Source organism: Megalobrama amblycephala, linkage group LG7, assembly GCF_018812025.1.
Source record: "Megalobrama amblycephala isolate DHTTF-2021 linkage group LG7, ASM1881202v1, whole genome shotgun sequence".
Classification (NCBI taxonomy): domain Eukaryota; kingdom Metazoa; phylum Chordata; class Actinopteri; order Cypriniformes; family Xenocyprididae; genus Megalobrama; species Megalobrama amblycephala.
This window is the reverse complement of record NC_063050.1, coordinates 38,832,063-38,847,133: the sequence shown is the minus strand read 5'-3', so window position 1 is coordinate 38,847,133 and position 15,071 is coordinate 38,832,063. Positions and strand designations below refer to the sequence as shown.

Below are 15,071 nucleotides of genomic sequence, written 5' to 3'. Positions count from 1 at the left end.
AAATTACAAACAATACAACAAATACTATAGAGATACAAATTAAATAAACTTGTTTTTCAGATACAGTAGGTTTATTTACCATGTACACATTTATTTAACATATTTTGTTGTTTTATTAACATCAATGACAAATATAGGCTATGGTCCCGTTAACACACAAGCCGACGGTCGGCCGTGGGGCAGTTTTTGTTCATCGGCCGACTAAGTTTTCTCAGTGTGTTCCGCACCGTTGGCTGAAGTTGGTCCTCGTCTGCTTTTTTTCGGCCGATTCGACATGTTGAATCAGCGTCGGAGCTCGTCGGTCCGTCGGGCCATCAGATCATTCTGATTGGCTGTTCAGCTACTGCCACCTGCTGGTACAGAAAGGCTCATCGGCTTTCACCTTGGTTATCGGCTGCCAAGCGTTGGTTTGGTGTGTCAGGCCAACTTTGGATACAGACGCTACTGACGCGAGCCAACCCCGCAGTCTGCTTTCTTCGTTACTAGTTCTTCGGCGTCGACTTGGTGTGTTCCTGCCTTAAGACCGAATCCATGGATACTGACAAATATCCTGTTTTCACCCAAATGTTTACATCCACTTAAGCCATAACCAATTGTATTTACGTGAGATACTCCACAAGATGGACATTTTGACAACTATGTGTGCATTTGACCATTCAGGCGCAAGGAGAACTGATCGCGCGCACTGGGGTCGCGCGCAAGAAAGAGAGAGAGCGCATGCGAGAGAGTGCACTTCTGGTCTGTGTCACTCAACGTGATACCGCCTATCCCACCTTCACTAATTGATAATGAACTGTGATCGATGTACGCCCCCAATATTTGCATATGCCAGCTCATATTCAAGGCATTAGACAAGCTAGTATTAATGTCTGGAGCAGCACAGCTGAATCAACAGACTTTATGCAGGTAAGCAAGCAAGGACAATAGCGAAAAATGGCAGATGGAGCAATAATAACTGACATGATCCATGATAACATGATATTTTTAGTGATATTTGTAAATTGTCTTTCTAAATGTTTCGTTAGCATGTTGCTAACGTAGTTAAATGTGGTTAAAGTTACCATCGTTTCTTACTGTATTCACGGAGACAAGACTGTCGTTATTTTCATTTTTAAACACTTGCAGTCTGTATAATTCATAAACACAACTTCATTCTTTATAAATCTCTCCAACAGTGTAGCATTAGCTCGTTCAAACTATCAAACTCATTCAGAATCAAATGTAAACATCCAAATAAATACTATATTCACATGATCCGAAGCATGCATGCAGCATGCATGACAAACATTTTATAACCCATTTGCAATCCATTTGAGGGTTATATTAGCTGTGTGAACTTTGTAAAGGCACTGTATTATAGTCGAGAGCTCAGGGGGCAGGGAGCACGAGGATTTAAAGGGGCCGCAGCCTGAATTGGTGCATTTATAATGATGCCCCAAAATAGGCAGTTAAAAAAATTTATTTAAAAAAATCTATGGGGTATTTTGAGTTGAAACTTCACAGACACATTCACGGGACACCTTAGACTTTTACATCTTGTGAAAGTTACACCTATTACATCTTGTGAAAGAACGTTCTAGGGCACCTTTAAAGGGACACACAAAAACTGAGCGTTTTTGCTCACCCTCAAGTTACAAATTTAACATGCTATAAAAAACTGATCTGTAGGGTATTTTGAGCTAAAACTTCACATCATTCTCACATCAGAGACTTATTTTACATCTTGTAAAAGTGGCATTATTCCACAATTTAAAACTGTGGTAGTGCAAAAGAAGAGTGTCAATAAGTGAATGATACCTGTAGTTTTCCTTTGACAGAGGCAGAACAGACAGATCGAGGAGAGGAAAACACACACTGGACACAAACCGGACACACACTGAACAGCAGCGTCTAGCAGAGAACACAGTCTGATACATGAGGAGTGGAGGTGATGTTCAGTCCAGAACATGGAGTTACTTCCTCTATATAAAATAAACATATTATTATTAATATTATTATTACAGTCATGATGTGTGGAAGGTTCAGAACAAGAAGTCCATTGCTCAGTATAAAATAAACACTTCAAATTGTCAGGCCCTGTCTCGTCCATTTTTATTTACCTTATTTTCTATGCCTGCACAGTAATACAGTCCCTGATCAGACACACTGATGTTAGTAATATGTAGATCATAAGAATTACTGGAGCGGTTGTGGACAGAGCTGAAACGCTGAAATGTCCCCAGGTCCAAACTTACTGCATTTATTATGAGAGAGGGTTGATTTTCATGAGAGCAGTTTCTTATCCATACAAAGCGGGAACCAGTAAAAGAGCGATCACAGTAGAGAGTGATGTTGTCTCCTGGTCTGACTTTCATCTCCACTTCTACTCCATATATTCTGATCTGACTGAACAACAAAACACCTGTAAAAGTGTGAAATAACTTAATAAAGCACTTAAATTTGAAATATGTACTACCATTCAAAAATATTCACAGTAATATTGACATTTAGGTTGAAAAAAACCTCTCAAAACAGCTGAAAACTTTCTCAAACCCATTTTTTCTTATACATGAGCACGACGAGAGCAAGTCTTGACCTCTCCATCTCTGTGAGTGACTGTGAATAACTGACACTGGTGAGGGTCTTACAGACGGCAGCTCTCATCTGATTGGTTCACGTCAATGGAAAATCTTTTCTAAAATGTTTCACGTCACAGAGGGGTTGGTCATTAAATTAGGTTATCATGTGTACGTACAAAGAGTAAGAGCAGTATTAACTAATCATTGATTACCCTATAGACTTTTTTACTCTAATTTGCTCTGATTGGTTTACAAAAATGAAATCATCATCAAATAATAGAAATGAAGAGGTGGTAAAACGTTTGTTTGTCTTATGGATATGATAGATATGTTTAGTATCAAATAATTTTGATTCAAGCAGATAATCATCTTCACTTGAGAAATGTTATGCTTTACATTTCAATTGGTCAATTTTTTTATTTAGTCAAAGTTTAGCTGTAAAATTCATGATGTTCTCTGTTGTAGTGGGTACAAACCAGCAACGTGTAAACATGTCAAAACAGGAAACCACAACTCTTATATTCAGACTACCTTCACATTGTCAAACTCTCACTTCATCTCTTACTTGATCACTGGTCAACAAGCACAAATGTTTCCATTAGCCTATGTGTGGTTTTGTGAGTTGGTTAGAGTTCACACATTTGCACGAAGGAAGCTTGCTCAGCTTGTTATACTGACACTGACAGCTGTCCATTGAGCTGAAATTAGCTGCATTATATTCTAAAACAGAAACAGTAACACATGTGAAGATCAATACTTCATATGATAAATCAGCTACACAATACACAAATTTGGTGCTGCTTTTTATAACAACCATTAAAGTTGTCATGAAACGGAAGTTGTGTTCATCTGTTTTCAAGTGAAATATCTTCTCAAACAAGAAAAATTTAGGAAATGTAAGGTGGGACTTGTTTGTCCATCAGGAATTGATTGGACGGTTGTTGTTTGCTATTGTTGTGATACCCCACCCTTATGCCAGTAAACACCATCAGAAAAGAGATGTATGCGTATGCGTCCTGTTCCTTTTACAAAGTACACACAAAAATGCTGTTTTGAAATCTACAGGTAACGCTAATACACACTAAATACACAGTCGCACAATGCTGATGTTGTTAACATTAACAATTTGAGAACAAAGTATAACAATTATAATAATTTGCATGGTTTTATGTGATATGAGCTGAGCAATTGTTAGATTTAATCACCAGCGCGATTTATTGTAATGCTTTTTTCCCAGTTGGTCAGAACAAAAGTGGCAGATTTGTTACTTACTTTCTCAGATGACATTTTCCAGTGAAAATTCTTATTTTGGTCATAGCTACTTCCAAGACTACAATCTGTGATTCTGAAGTATCTGTACAGTATCCACCATTGCAGTGACTGACAGCCACACATTCTCCTCAAAGCATTAGATTAATCCGCGCTGAGGAGCCGTGCCGATGCACAACCCACGTAAAGATGATAATTCTGCAAATAACTGCAATTGCAGGTTTCAAACAGAGATGGCGACAAAGAGGCAAAACTTACGGGATGCAGCTTTAATAAGTCTAATGAATAATAATTAAAGCTGCAGTCCATGATTTTTGGCCCTTTAGTGGTTAATAAACAGAATCTTGCAGAAGAACATAGTAGTCGGAGCTACTTTTATGGCGAGTCACGCAGTTACTGTGATACTCTGCGGCGGGTCCTACCAGTCCGGTCTGAAATAGTCAGATTATAAACACTTATTATAAGTGTACCGTAATGAATCAGGGTAAGACAAAAATGCGTTTGGAAAATGGATTCATGTTGTACATTCTCATTATACAATTTTTGCACATTTTTGAACACAAAAAAGTTGCGGACAGCAGCTTTAAACAATAAATATTTATTCAATTTTGATTATTATTGTTGCCTCTAGTAATTGTGTGTCTGATTTTGGGTTCATTCTAAGCCAGCCATATAGTAATTTTTAAACAGTAGTTTAAAAACTGCCCAGCACGTTAGGCAAACATTTAACCCAACTGCCAGGTTTGTCCATTTTCAACCCAACTTGAGTTGTTTTTAACCCAGCATTTTTTAAGAGTGTAGTGTTCAAAGCCCTGCATTGAAGCTGACTAGTTTTCCCAGTTTTTTTTTTTTTTTTTTTTTTTTTTTTTAGCAAACCTCCCAAATAAAGTATACTTTAAATTCTCTATGATTTTTACTCTATGAGCAGCTTCTTAAAAAGTATATTACTTATTAGACATGGAAACAAAGCTTTGTCCAGAGGCACACAGATATTTGCACATTATTGAAAATGATATAAAAAGCTGAACATGTTTTGAATAAATGTGATGTAATTGTTAAATATAAAATAAATAATGTTAAAGGAGCTAATGCACATGTGGCTTTTCCTTATACTTAAACAGAAAGTACAACCACATATACTTCATTATTCAGAATGAACATGTCTGTTGTTCAGCACTTTCAGCAGTGGGAGCTGTCCAATGTGCTGAATTTATACTGGTCCTCCATACATTTACTGGTGAATTATTCCTCTTAAAAATCAAACTGGTTAGATATGACAAGGAAATATACATATTTCATTGTTTAAAGGGAGTCTATATATACTATTTATTATATTATATCTATTATTATATTTATTTATACTGTAAAATCTGGCAGTACGTTTTGGAAGATCACTTTTAGTCCAGCTCTGAAGACGGACATTTCAGGATAAGAGATGGACTAAAAGTGAACTCCCACACCTTACTGCCAGATTTTGGAAGATAAATTCTTCAAACAATGGAACAAGAGGATGTGGTGTTGGTCCTTCAGGAGTCACTCTCAAGCTGTCTGTCTATAAGGTCTATAAAAACCCAGTCTTCATGTATTTTATAACACTTCAGCTTGTGATTCTTATTAAGAGCGGGTCATTTCTTAGGATTCTTTAGCTAACCTAAGTCTCTGAAATCCTGACACCTTGCACTTCTGGAGACTCCAGGTTGGTTGCAGTTCTGGAAAATGGTGGCGCTGGGGACTAAAGGGTTCCTGATGGTTTCGCACTTAATTCTTCACCTTAATTCTTAATTATTTTGCAGTAAACATGTGTCTTTTCTTTTCCACCTGTTTTTGTATGACCCCGCTGACCCAATGAGCATTTTGCTGTCCCTTGGTCATGCTTTAACTTTGCAATTTCTAGTACTGCATTAGTATTGCGTCCTTCTCATGAGTATTTAATAATTTTTGACTTTTCAGTCTGAGTTAAATCTCTTTTTTGGCTCATTTTGCCTGTAAAAGAAAACCTGCCTAATAATTCTGCACACCTGAATATAAGGCATTTTTCATTTCCAGCCTTCATAAACAATTATATATCACTTAAAAATGATTAAAAAACTATATTAATAGTAGTTATTAAGATTGATGTGGATTGGAATTGGTAAAATGTGCTTGGAAAAAAAATATGATCAGAAAATCAACTTGCCTAATAATTCTGCACACAGTGTATATCCACACATACACAATAAACAACAACAATAATAAAGGAATATGTTCCTCCCACATATGTTCTTTTGCCACTTATCTTTAATATATATTTAAAGGTGCCCTAGAACTGAAAATTGAATTTACCTCAGCATAGTTAAATAATTAGAGTTCTGTACATGGAAATGGCATACAGTGAGTCTCAAAGAGACTTGTGTCTCAAAGAGACCAGTGAGTCTTGTTCCTCCATCTTATGTAAATTTGATTTGTACAAAAGGCCTCTGAAGAACATGCGAATCTCAACATAACACCGACTGTGGCACAACAGTCGGGATCATTAATATGTACGCCCCCAACTTTTGCAAATGCCAGCTCATGTTCAAGGCATTACAGAAGCCAGTATTAAAGGGTTAGTTCACCCAAAACTATATATTTTTTTGGCACTCCAAAAATATTCTTGTCACTTTATAATATTAACATTGAATCACTGTACTCACATGAACTGATTTAAATATGTTTTTATTACCTTTATGGATCTTGAGAGAGGAAGTGTCATTGCTTCCTATGCAGGCCTCACTGAGTCATCGGATTTCAACAAAAATATCTTAATTTGAGTTCCGAAGATTAACGAAGGTCTTACGGGTGTGGAACGGCATGAGGGTGAGTAATAAATTACAGAATTTTCATTTTTGGGTGAACTAACCCTTTAAAGTCTGGAGCTGCACAGCCTAATCAACAGACTTAATGCAGGTAAGCAAGCAAGGACAACAGCAAAAAATGGCAGATGGAGCAATAATAACTGACATGATCCATGATAACATGATATTTTTAGTGATATTTGTAAATTGTCTTTCTAAATGTTTTGTTAGCATGTTGCATGTTGTAAGTTACTGTTAAATGTGGTTAAAGTTACCATCGTTTCTTACTGTATTCACGAAGACCAGAGCCATGTTGTTATTTTAATTATTAAACACTTGCAGTCTGTATTATTCATAAACACAAATTAATTCTTTATAAATCTCTCGAACTGTGTAATGTTAGCTTTAGCCCCGTTAGCATACTATCAAACTCATTCAGAATCAAATGTAAACATACAAACAAATACTATACTTACGTGATCTAATATGTTGCATGACGAACACTTTGTAAAGATCCATTTTGAAGGTTATATTAGCTGTGTGAACTTTGTTTATGCAATGTATTATAGAGTTGCGAGCTTGGGGGCGGGGAGCGTGAGCATTTAAAGGGGAAACGCACTGAATCGGCGATTTTTAATTATGCCCCAAAATAGGCATTCAGGGCTCTCAAGTGTCACGCATTGAGCGTGACAGTCACTCATTTCGGTCTTTTGTCACGCACTCCCGCCACACATTGTATTTCTCACGCAGAAAAACTATTTATCATATATTTAATATGCCGCAGCGCCCAAAATGTATCTGGCCGCGCCGCTCTCTCTATGGAACCGGGCAGGAATCAAGCGCGCCTCGAACCTGCCACTTATCAGCCAATCAAAAAAAAGAAAGAGGCTACACAATAGCCAATCAGAAAATAGCACTATTGTATCTGGGTAAGATTTAACGCAACAACCAATGAAAAAAAAGCATATCCTGGAATTGTTCACCATCATCCACGTTCACCCACAGAGGAAACCACTGGAGCTCTGAGCATCACTTTGAGCACAGAGTAAGTCATGATCTCCTGTTTTATTGTTACAACAAATTCACAACTTGTTTGACACAAACAATGACAACTTGACTGCTGTTAGATAATCAGATAATCAGCTTCAGTTTTTCATGAGTGTGAACTTAGACAACAGTTTTACAGCCTGTTCATTGAAACTTGCTCAGAACAAGTAGTCTAGCCCTAGTTATATTTTGCTATCACACGATGACTGACATTTTGTTACATTAAACATCTCTCTCTCCAAATAGTTTTAATAATTTTATTAGCACTAAATAAATTCAAGTGTATTGCATCGTCAATGTTATAGGTCACTTTTTAAATCATGTCACATTTTATATCCAGGCCATGGATCAGTGTTTCCCATACATTGACTAGACTGTAGCAGCCTGCCACATTCTAATTGGTCCTGCCACAGTCTCAAAATATGAATAAGGATATGACGCGATATTTAAATTACCGTCTGATAATTGTGCTCCTTTATATGGCAAAAGTGGGAGTCATAGAGCAAAATAAGTAGACTAGCACCAATTAAGTTTTCGTGCACTATATTCAAAGTCATCTGAAGCCATTCCATAGCTTTTTTTTTTTTCTTCCAAGAATTAGGCTAGAATACTTTTTGCTGCTGAATTATATACTCACCTAGTTTACTTATGTATTTATTGGTCAGCTTATGATTATATATTTTTATTCATTTGTTATTTTTATCTATAATGAAGTGGTGTGTTTAGTGCATTCTGGATTGGTTAACATATCAAAGAGTGACCATTAGTTCCACAAATACAGTCACAGGCTCCCACTAATAAATTAATTCAACAAAGGTAACCTATTTTGCTACATATTTTTAATGGTTTAAATGTGTACTCTACATGTTTGACAACTTACGAACTCTCATTTAGCCTACTATATGTTGTTTACATGACTAATGTGCCCAACCATCAGCAATAAATAAATTACTTTTAGAGCACAAAATTGTTTACAAGAGAACAAATTTCTTTATTGATCTAGTCACTTAATTTTGCTCTTAGAATGCACTAGATTCATGCATTTAAATTTAAAATGTACAAAATTTTCCTCGGGGGGGGGGGGGGGGGGGGTCTACAAAATCAGTCTACAGTCTCACAAAATCCTGTGGGAAACACTGTGGATGCATTAATCATTGCATCTATCTTTCAAAGGTGTCAGGTAAAAGGCAACTAATAAGCATCATCTCATTCACCCTGAGGCCAGGTTACAGGATGCTGGCCCAGAGAAGGTGGCGAAAGTTTTTTTTTTTTATGGGGGGTGGGGGGAGATGTCACTCTTGCCTGTCTCCAAAACTTGAGAGCCCTGGGCATTTTGAGCTGAAACGCCATAGACACATTCAGGGGACACCTTAGACTTATATTACATATTGTGAAATAGGGTTCTAGGGCACCTTTAATGATTTTGCTAAACACAGTTAAGGACAATCAATGGCAACATGATCGATATGACACATTTATTTGCTATATGACATATGACACATTTGCTATATGAATGTGGAGTTTAAAATGTTTTTGACATTTTAGGAAAAGCAAATCCACACTGCCCCCCTCAGGCCACTAATAAAACTAAATACACTGACAGCTCAGACCACCATGAGTCTCTTTCAGAAATAACAGATCATGAACAAGTAAAAATATACATTGCCATACTATAAACATCACCATGTATTACAGTGACAAAAATGTACAGAAACATTCCTTTTGACACATTATTATTAAATGGCATGGCACCGAACATTATTTGAGTGTTCGTGTGAGATGCATTTTCAAAGTAAAAATGAAAGCAAATAAAACAAATGAAACCTGCTCTTTTTGCTTCATTCTGAGAGATGCAGTAAATGTGATTCTTCCTCGTCCATCAGAGAGTCTAAAGAAAGACCGCCGCTGTAAATCAAGCTTTTGCTGCATGTAAACAAACCAATTTCACCACAAACTCACCACATAAGCATTTATACACACCAGCCTCTTTCTTACTTCTGTCTCACACAAGCATTAAACTGAATGGAAACATTTGTGGTTAAGATTGTCACCTCTTTAACTGGAAACAAAGCAAGACCCTTCCTCAAGAAAAGACACAGACAGTGTGCTTCAGTAAAACTCCTTTGAAGAACAACTCTGATGCTTTAAATATTTAAATTTGTTTTGATTTCAATTAGATTTTAATCTGTTCAAAATAATTAAAAGCACAATTAGAAAAAAGGCAGACATAACATACACCAGTTCAAAGAAAAATAAGAAAACAAGAGGAAAAACAAGAATGTATCTTACTACAGAGAAACAACTAAAATGGGCATTTCTCTTTTACCTTTACAGTTATAAGACAGATAGTTTTAAGATGAAATATATAGTTTGAATGTTTACTTGTTGCTAACTGTCATCCAAACACACTAACCTACTCAAACACATTATGCTTCATCCGCCATGGAGTAAAATTTAATTAGACTAGCTGTAAAATTGAATCAGATAAACGTTGCAATCGTTCGGATTAAGAATAAGTTTAACATACTGATAGCACACGTACATCTCGGAGACATCTGTTTGATGTCTGTGTTTACGTCTGGAAGACATTTTTTTTTGAGTGTTTGCTCATCTGCAATACGTCTATAGGATGTTTCCTGTCAGATGTCAAATAGACAATGTTTATGATTTAGAATATATGTAAAACTGACATCTTAAAGATGTCTATAATATGTTTGTAAACAGCAGATGCTTTCCAGATGAAGTGATCTTTAACAGACATCTTGCAGACATATGTGTGCTATCTTTAAACTAAACACCGCTTCATGCAGGAAACCCACTTCTACATCCTGTTATTCAGGTCATCATTGTGTGTCCACACAGGCTGTACTAAAACACTTTTAACAGAGGAAAACAACATTGTACTGCACTGAGGACCTGGGGTGCGTTTCCCATACAACTGCTGAACTACTATAGTACGATGCATTGTTGAACAAATCAACTAGCTAGTCACGACTGTTTCCCGAAACCATATTGTTGCAAATCTGTCGTTCAGCCTTGCTGGTGAATGATGTCACGCAGGTGGTGGAGTAATAACTTCTAAATGAATCTGTTTGAGATTGAATTAATGATAGATTTTTTGCTATAAATTATGGACATGTCATCTGATGACTAGGCCTACTTCTCATTTTTCTCATTTATTTTGCTTTATTCCAGATTCAATCATAGGCTGGTTCTGACGTAGGCCTACTACAGCATGTACGCACATGCACACACTTCAAAAACGGTGAAAAAACTGTTAAATCGGACGACAAACTACAATATGTAAATGACATTTGTATATACTGTATTTGAAATAAAAGATATACATTGTACTTAATGTCAGCTTGCTTATTTTGTTCAAGATGACCATTTATTAAATCCACATGTCATAAAAACAAGAAACTAGCCTATGATTCTAACCACAGCTTGACAGCTGTTGTTCCAACCACACAGGGTTGCGTTTCCCAAAGCGAACTATGGTCGCAAGTTCCGTCGTTACCAATAGAGTTCAATGGGACTTGCGACCATGGTTCACCAACGATGCTTTCGGGAAACTCACCCCAGGTTTGTGAATATTCGTTTGAACTATGGTTTGGGAAACACCAAATCGTTGAACTATTAACGACGGAAATTGTGATGTTAATTGGCTAATGATTCATTTAAATAAGTTATTACTCCACCTGTGTGACATTATTCACCAATGTGACAGGGTTGCGACAATACGGTTTCAGGAAACAGTCGTGACTAGCTAGTTGATTTGTTCAAATATGCAACGTATGCATCGTTGTACGGGAAACGCATACCAGGGGTGCGTTTCCCAAACAACGATGTAGGCCTAACTCGCTGCTGAACTACTATAGTACGATGCATCGTTGAACAAATCAACTAGCTAGTCACGACTGTTTCCCGAAACCGTATTATCGCAAACCTGTCGTTCAACCACGTTGGTGAATGACGTCACGCAGGTGGTGAGTAAAGGTGCGTTCACGCGGCCTCGTAATTGCTGTAGTTATGAGATTCTAGCTTGTTAAATGCGTTCACGTCCTCATAGAGCTCGTAATTACAGCTTGTAAGTTTTCTGAAAGCTCCCAGATTTACCACGTGGCCGCTGTAGATTCATAGGTGTTGATAGTGCTGCCATAGAAACGCATAATTCCCAGTCCAAAGACGTGAACAGCTCCGAATATAATGTCACGTGTTGTCATCTCAAGATTCCGGTAAATATGAGGTGGCGTGAACGCAGCAAAATAACTTCTTTAAATGAATCCGTTTGAGATCGAATTAATGCTAGACTTTTTGCTATAAATTACGGACATGGCATTAGAGGACTAATTCTCATTTTCCTCAGTTATTTTGCTTTATTTGCAGATTAAATCAAATGCTTGTTCTGACGTACTAGAGCACGTATGCACATGCGCACTCTCCAAACACGGTGCTTTAAATCTCTTGACAAACTAAAATATATAAATTACATTTGTATCTATTTGAAATAAAAGATATACACTGCACTTAATGTCAGCTTGCTTATTTTGCTGAAGATAATGATTTATTAAGTCCACATGTCATAAAAACAAGAAACTATGCTTCTAACCAAAGCTCGACAGCTGTCGTTCCAACCACACAAGTTTGCGATGCAGTTTGCGAATGTTCGCTTGAACTATGGTTTCGGGAAACACCAAATTTGGTCGTTGAACTACTAACGATGCTTTTGGGAAACGCACCCCAGAGTAGCAACAGATTAACAACAGTAAGAGTGACAGTAAGAGTAACAGCTCATTTAACAAACAAACAAAAAGTTATCAATGTTATCAAAAGTTTAAGTATCCAGTCACTTTTTATATTAGGTGTGTTTAACTTGTACTATGTACTTACATAAAAAATAAATAAATTTAAATAAATAAAAACACACTTTTGCTTCTGTTGAGGTGGGATTCGGGTAAGTTTAGGGATAGGTTTCATGGTATGGGTAAGTTTAAGGGTTGGTTAAGGTGGAACGGAAAGATCAATTGTAATTATAGATGTAAATACAGCTGTATTTACATGGAGGTATTTTTCAATTTAAGTACTTGTAAAAACATGTTTACACAATAAGGACACTGAATCACATTATTAATTTAAATTTAGTACATAGGCTAGTAGTTAAAGACACTTAATGTAAAGTGTGACCAAATATGCAAGTATGGAATTACATATCTTTTATACTGAGATGCAATGAAAGTACCTTGTATTATTATGTGATGTTACATGATAATGACCTTTATCATATTTGGAAAGTTTCAGAAAGCACCTCAGTTCTATTTTAGTTCTATTCCGTGTCTGTTCTGACCTGAGCATATGTACTGAAGTCTGAACTCTGCACTCGCTTTGTCTTGCGTTTTTGTCTCCCGGTTTTCACGTCTAATGATGCATAACACACCTCTTCATCCTCACCCTGGAATGAAAGAAAATATGAATTAATGAAGTTGCTTTCTGAAACATATATATTTATATGTCATTAATGAATGTGTGTGTTTGCATTGTTCATACCTCAATGGTATTTCTACCTCTTGAATGGTCTTTTTGATCTGTCGCAGCATCTATAATGGATTGTTTAAATTAGAACATCACTGGTTTAGTTTATGCAATTACATTTCAATTTCTACATTACTATCAAATTTTGTTTGCAGGCTTTGCTTAAAGTACTCTAATTAACAAAGCTGTTTATCTGCATATTAAAGTAAAACTGTGGTAGTGCAAAAGAAGTGTGTGAAACAGTAAATAATACCTGTATTTTTCCTCTGACAGAGGCAGTACAGACAGATCGAGGAGAGGAGAACACACACCGGACACACACTGAACAGCAGCGTCCAGCAGAGAACACAGTCTGATACACGAGGAGTGGAGGTGATGTTCAGTCCAGAACATGAAGTTACTTCCTCTATATAAAATAAACATATTATTATTATTATTATTATTATTATTATTATTATTATTACAGTCATGAGGTGTGGAAGGTTCAGAACAAGTCCATTGCTCAATATAAAATAAATATAAATGTATCAATGAATGTTTGTTCAAATATTTTTATGTTCATTGTGCTTCTTTAGTGAGAAAGTGCTCCAGAATTACATATGATACAATATTGATACAATAATAACTAGCAGAAATGTTTTCTTACCTGCAAAAGAGAGACGAGTTGTTCGGTTTCCATAATAGCACACTTTAGATTGGTAGCCCCTGCCTCGTCCATCTTCATATGCTTTATTCTCTACTTCTGCACAGTAATACAGTCCCAGATCAGAGACACTGATGTTAGTAATATGTAGATCATAAGAATTACTGGAGCGGTTGTAGTCAGAGCTGAAACGCTGAAGTGTCCCCAGGTCCAAACTTACTACACTTATTATGAGAGAGGGTTGATTTTCATGAGAGCAGTTTCTTATCCATACAAAGAGAGAACCAAGAGTTGCAGGGCGATCACAGTAGAGAGTGATGTTGTCTCCTGGTCTGACTTTCATCTCCACTTCTGCTCCAGAGATTCTGTTCTGACTGAACAACAAAACACCTGTAAAAGAGCAAAATAACTTAATAAAGCACTTAAATTTGAAATATGTGCTACCATTCAAAAATATTCACAGTAATATTGAAATTTACGTTAAAAAAAATCTCAAAACAGTATAAAACTTTCTCGAAACCATTTTTTCTTACACATGAGCACGACGAGAGCAGGTCTTGACCTCTCCATCTCTGTGAGTGACTGTGAATAACTGACACTGGTGAGGGTCTTACAGACGTCAGCTCTCATTTGATTGGTTCACGTCAATGGAAAATCTTTTTTAAAATGTCTCACGTCACAGAGGGGTTGGTTAATAAATTAGGTTATCATGTGTATGTATAAAGAGTAAGAGCAGTATTAACTAATCATTGATTACCCTATAGACTTTTTTACTCTAATTTGTTCTGATTGGTTTACAAAAATGGAAATCATCATCAAACAGATATGAAGAGGAGGTAATACATTTGTTTGTCTGATAGATATGTTTAGTATCAAATCATTTTGATGTATACATGCAGATAATCATCTTCACTTGAGAAATGTTGTGCTTTACATTTCAGTTTAGCTGTAAAACTCATGATGTTCTCTGTTGTAGTGGGTACAAACCAGCAACGTGTAAACATGTCAAAACAGGAAACCACAACTCTTATATTCAGACTTCTTAATGCTTATGCCTTCACATTTGCTGCTGTGACATGTTGTCAAACTCTCACTTCATCTCTTACTTGATCACTGGTCAACAAGCACAAATGTTTCCATTAGTCTATGTGTGGTTTTGTGAGTTGGTTAGAGTTCACACATTTGCATGAAGGAAGTTTGCTCAGCTTG

The 15,071-nt window shown here is 36.5% G+C and overlaps 1 protein-coding gene across 1 annotated transcript; it reads right to left on the bottom strand.

The window, feature by feature from the left end:
• Positions 1–12,476: 12,476 nt before the first annotated feature.
• On the bottom strand, positions 12,477–14,433 carry LOC125271457. Its single transcript, XM_048195515.1, has 5 exons — positions 14,396–14,433; positions 13,866–14,252; positions 13,473–13,625; positions 13,235–13,284; positions 12,477–13,139 (listed from the first exon to the last, which is right to left on the bottom strand). Exons 1-5 carry the CDS (start codon positions 14,430–14,432, stop codon positions 13,014–13,016), a joined length of 753 nt encoding a protein of 250 aa, XP_048051472.1. The 5' UTR covers position 14,433; the 3' UTR covers positions 12,477–13,013.
• Positions 14,434–15,071: the final 638 nt, after the last annotated feature.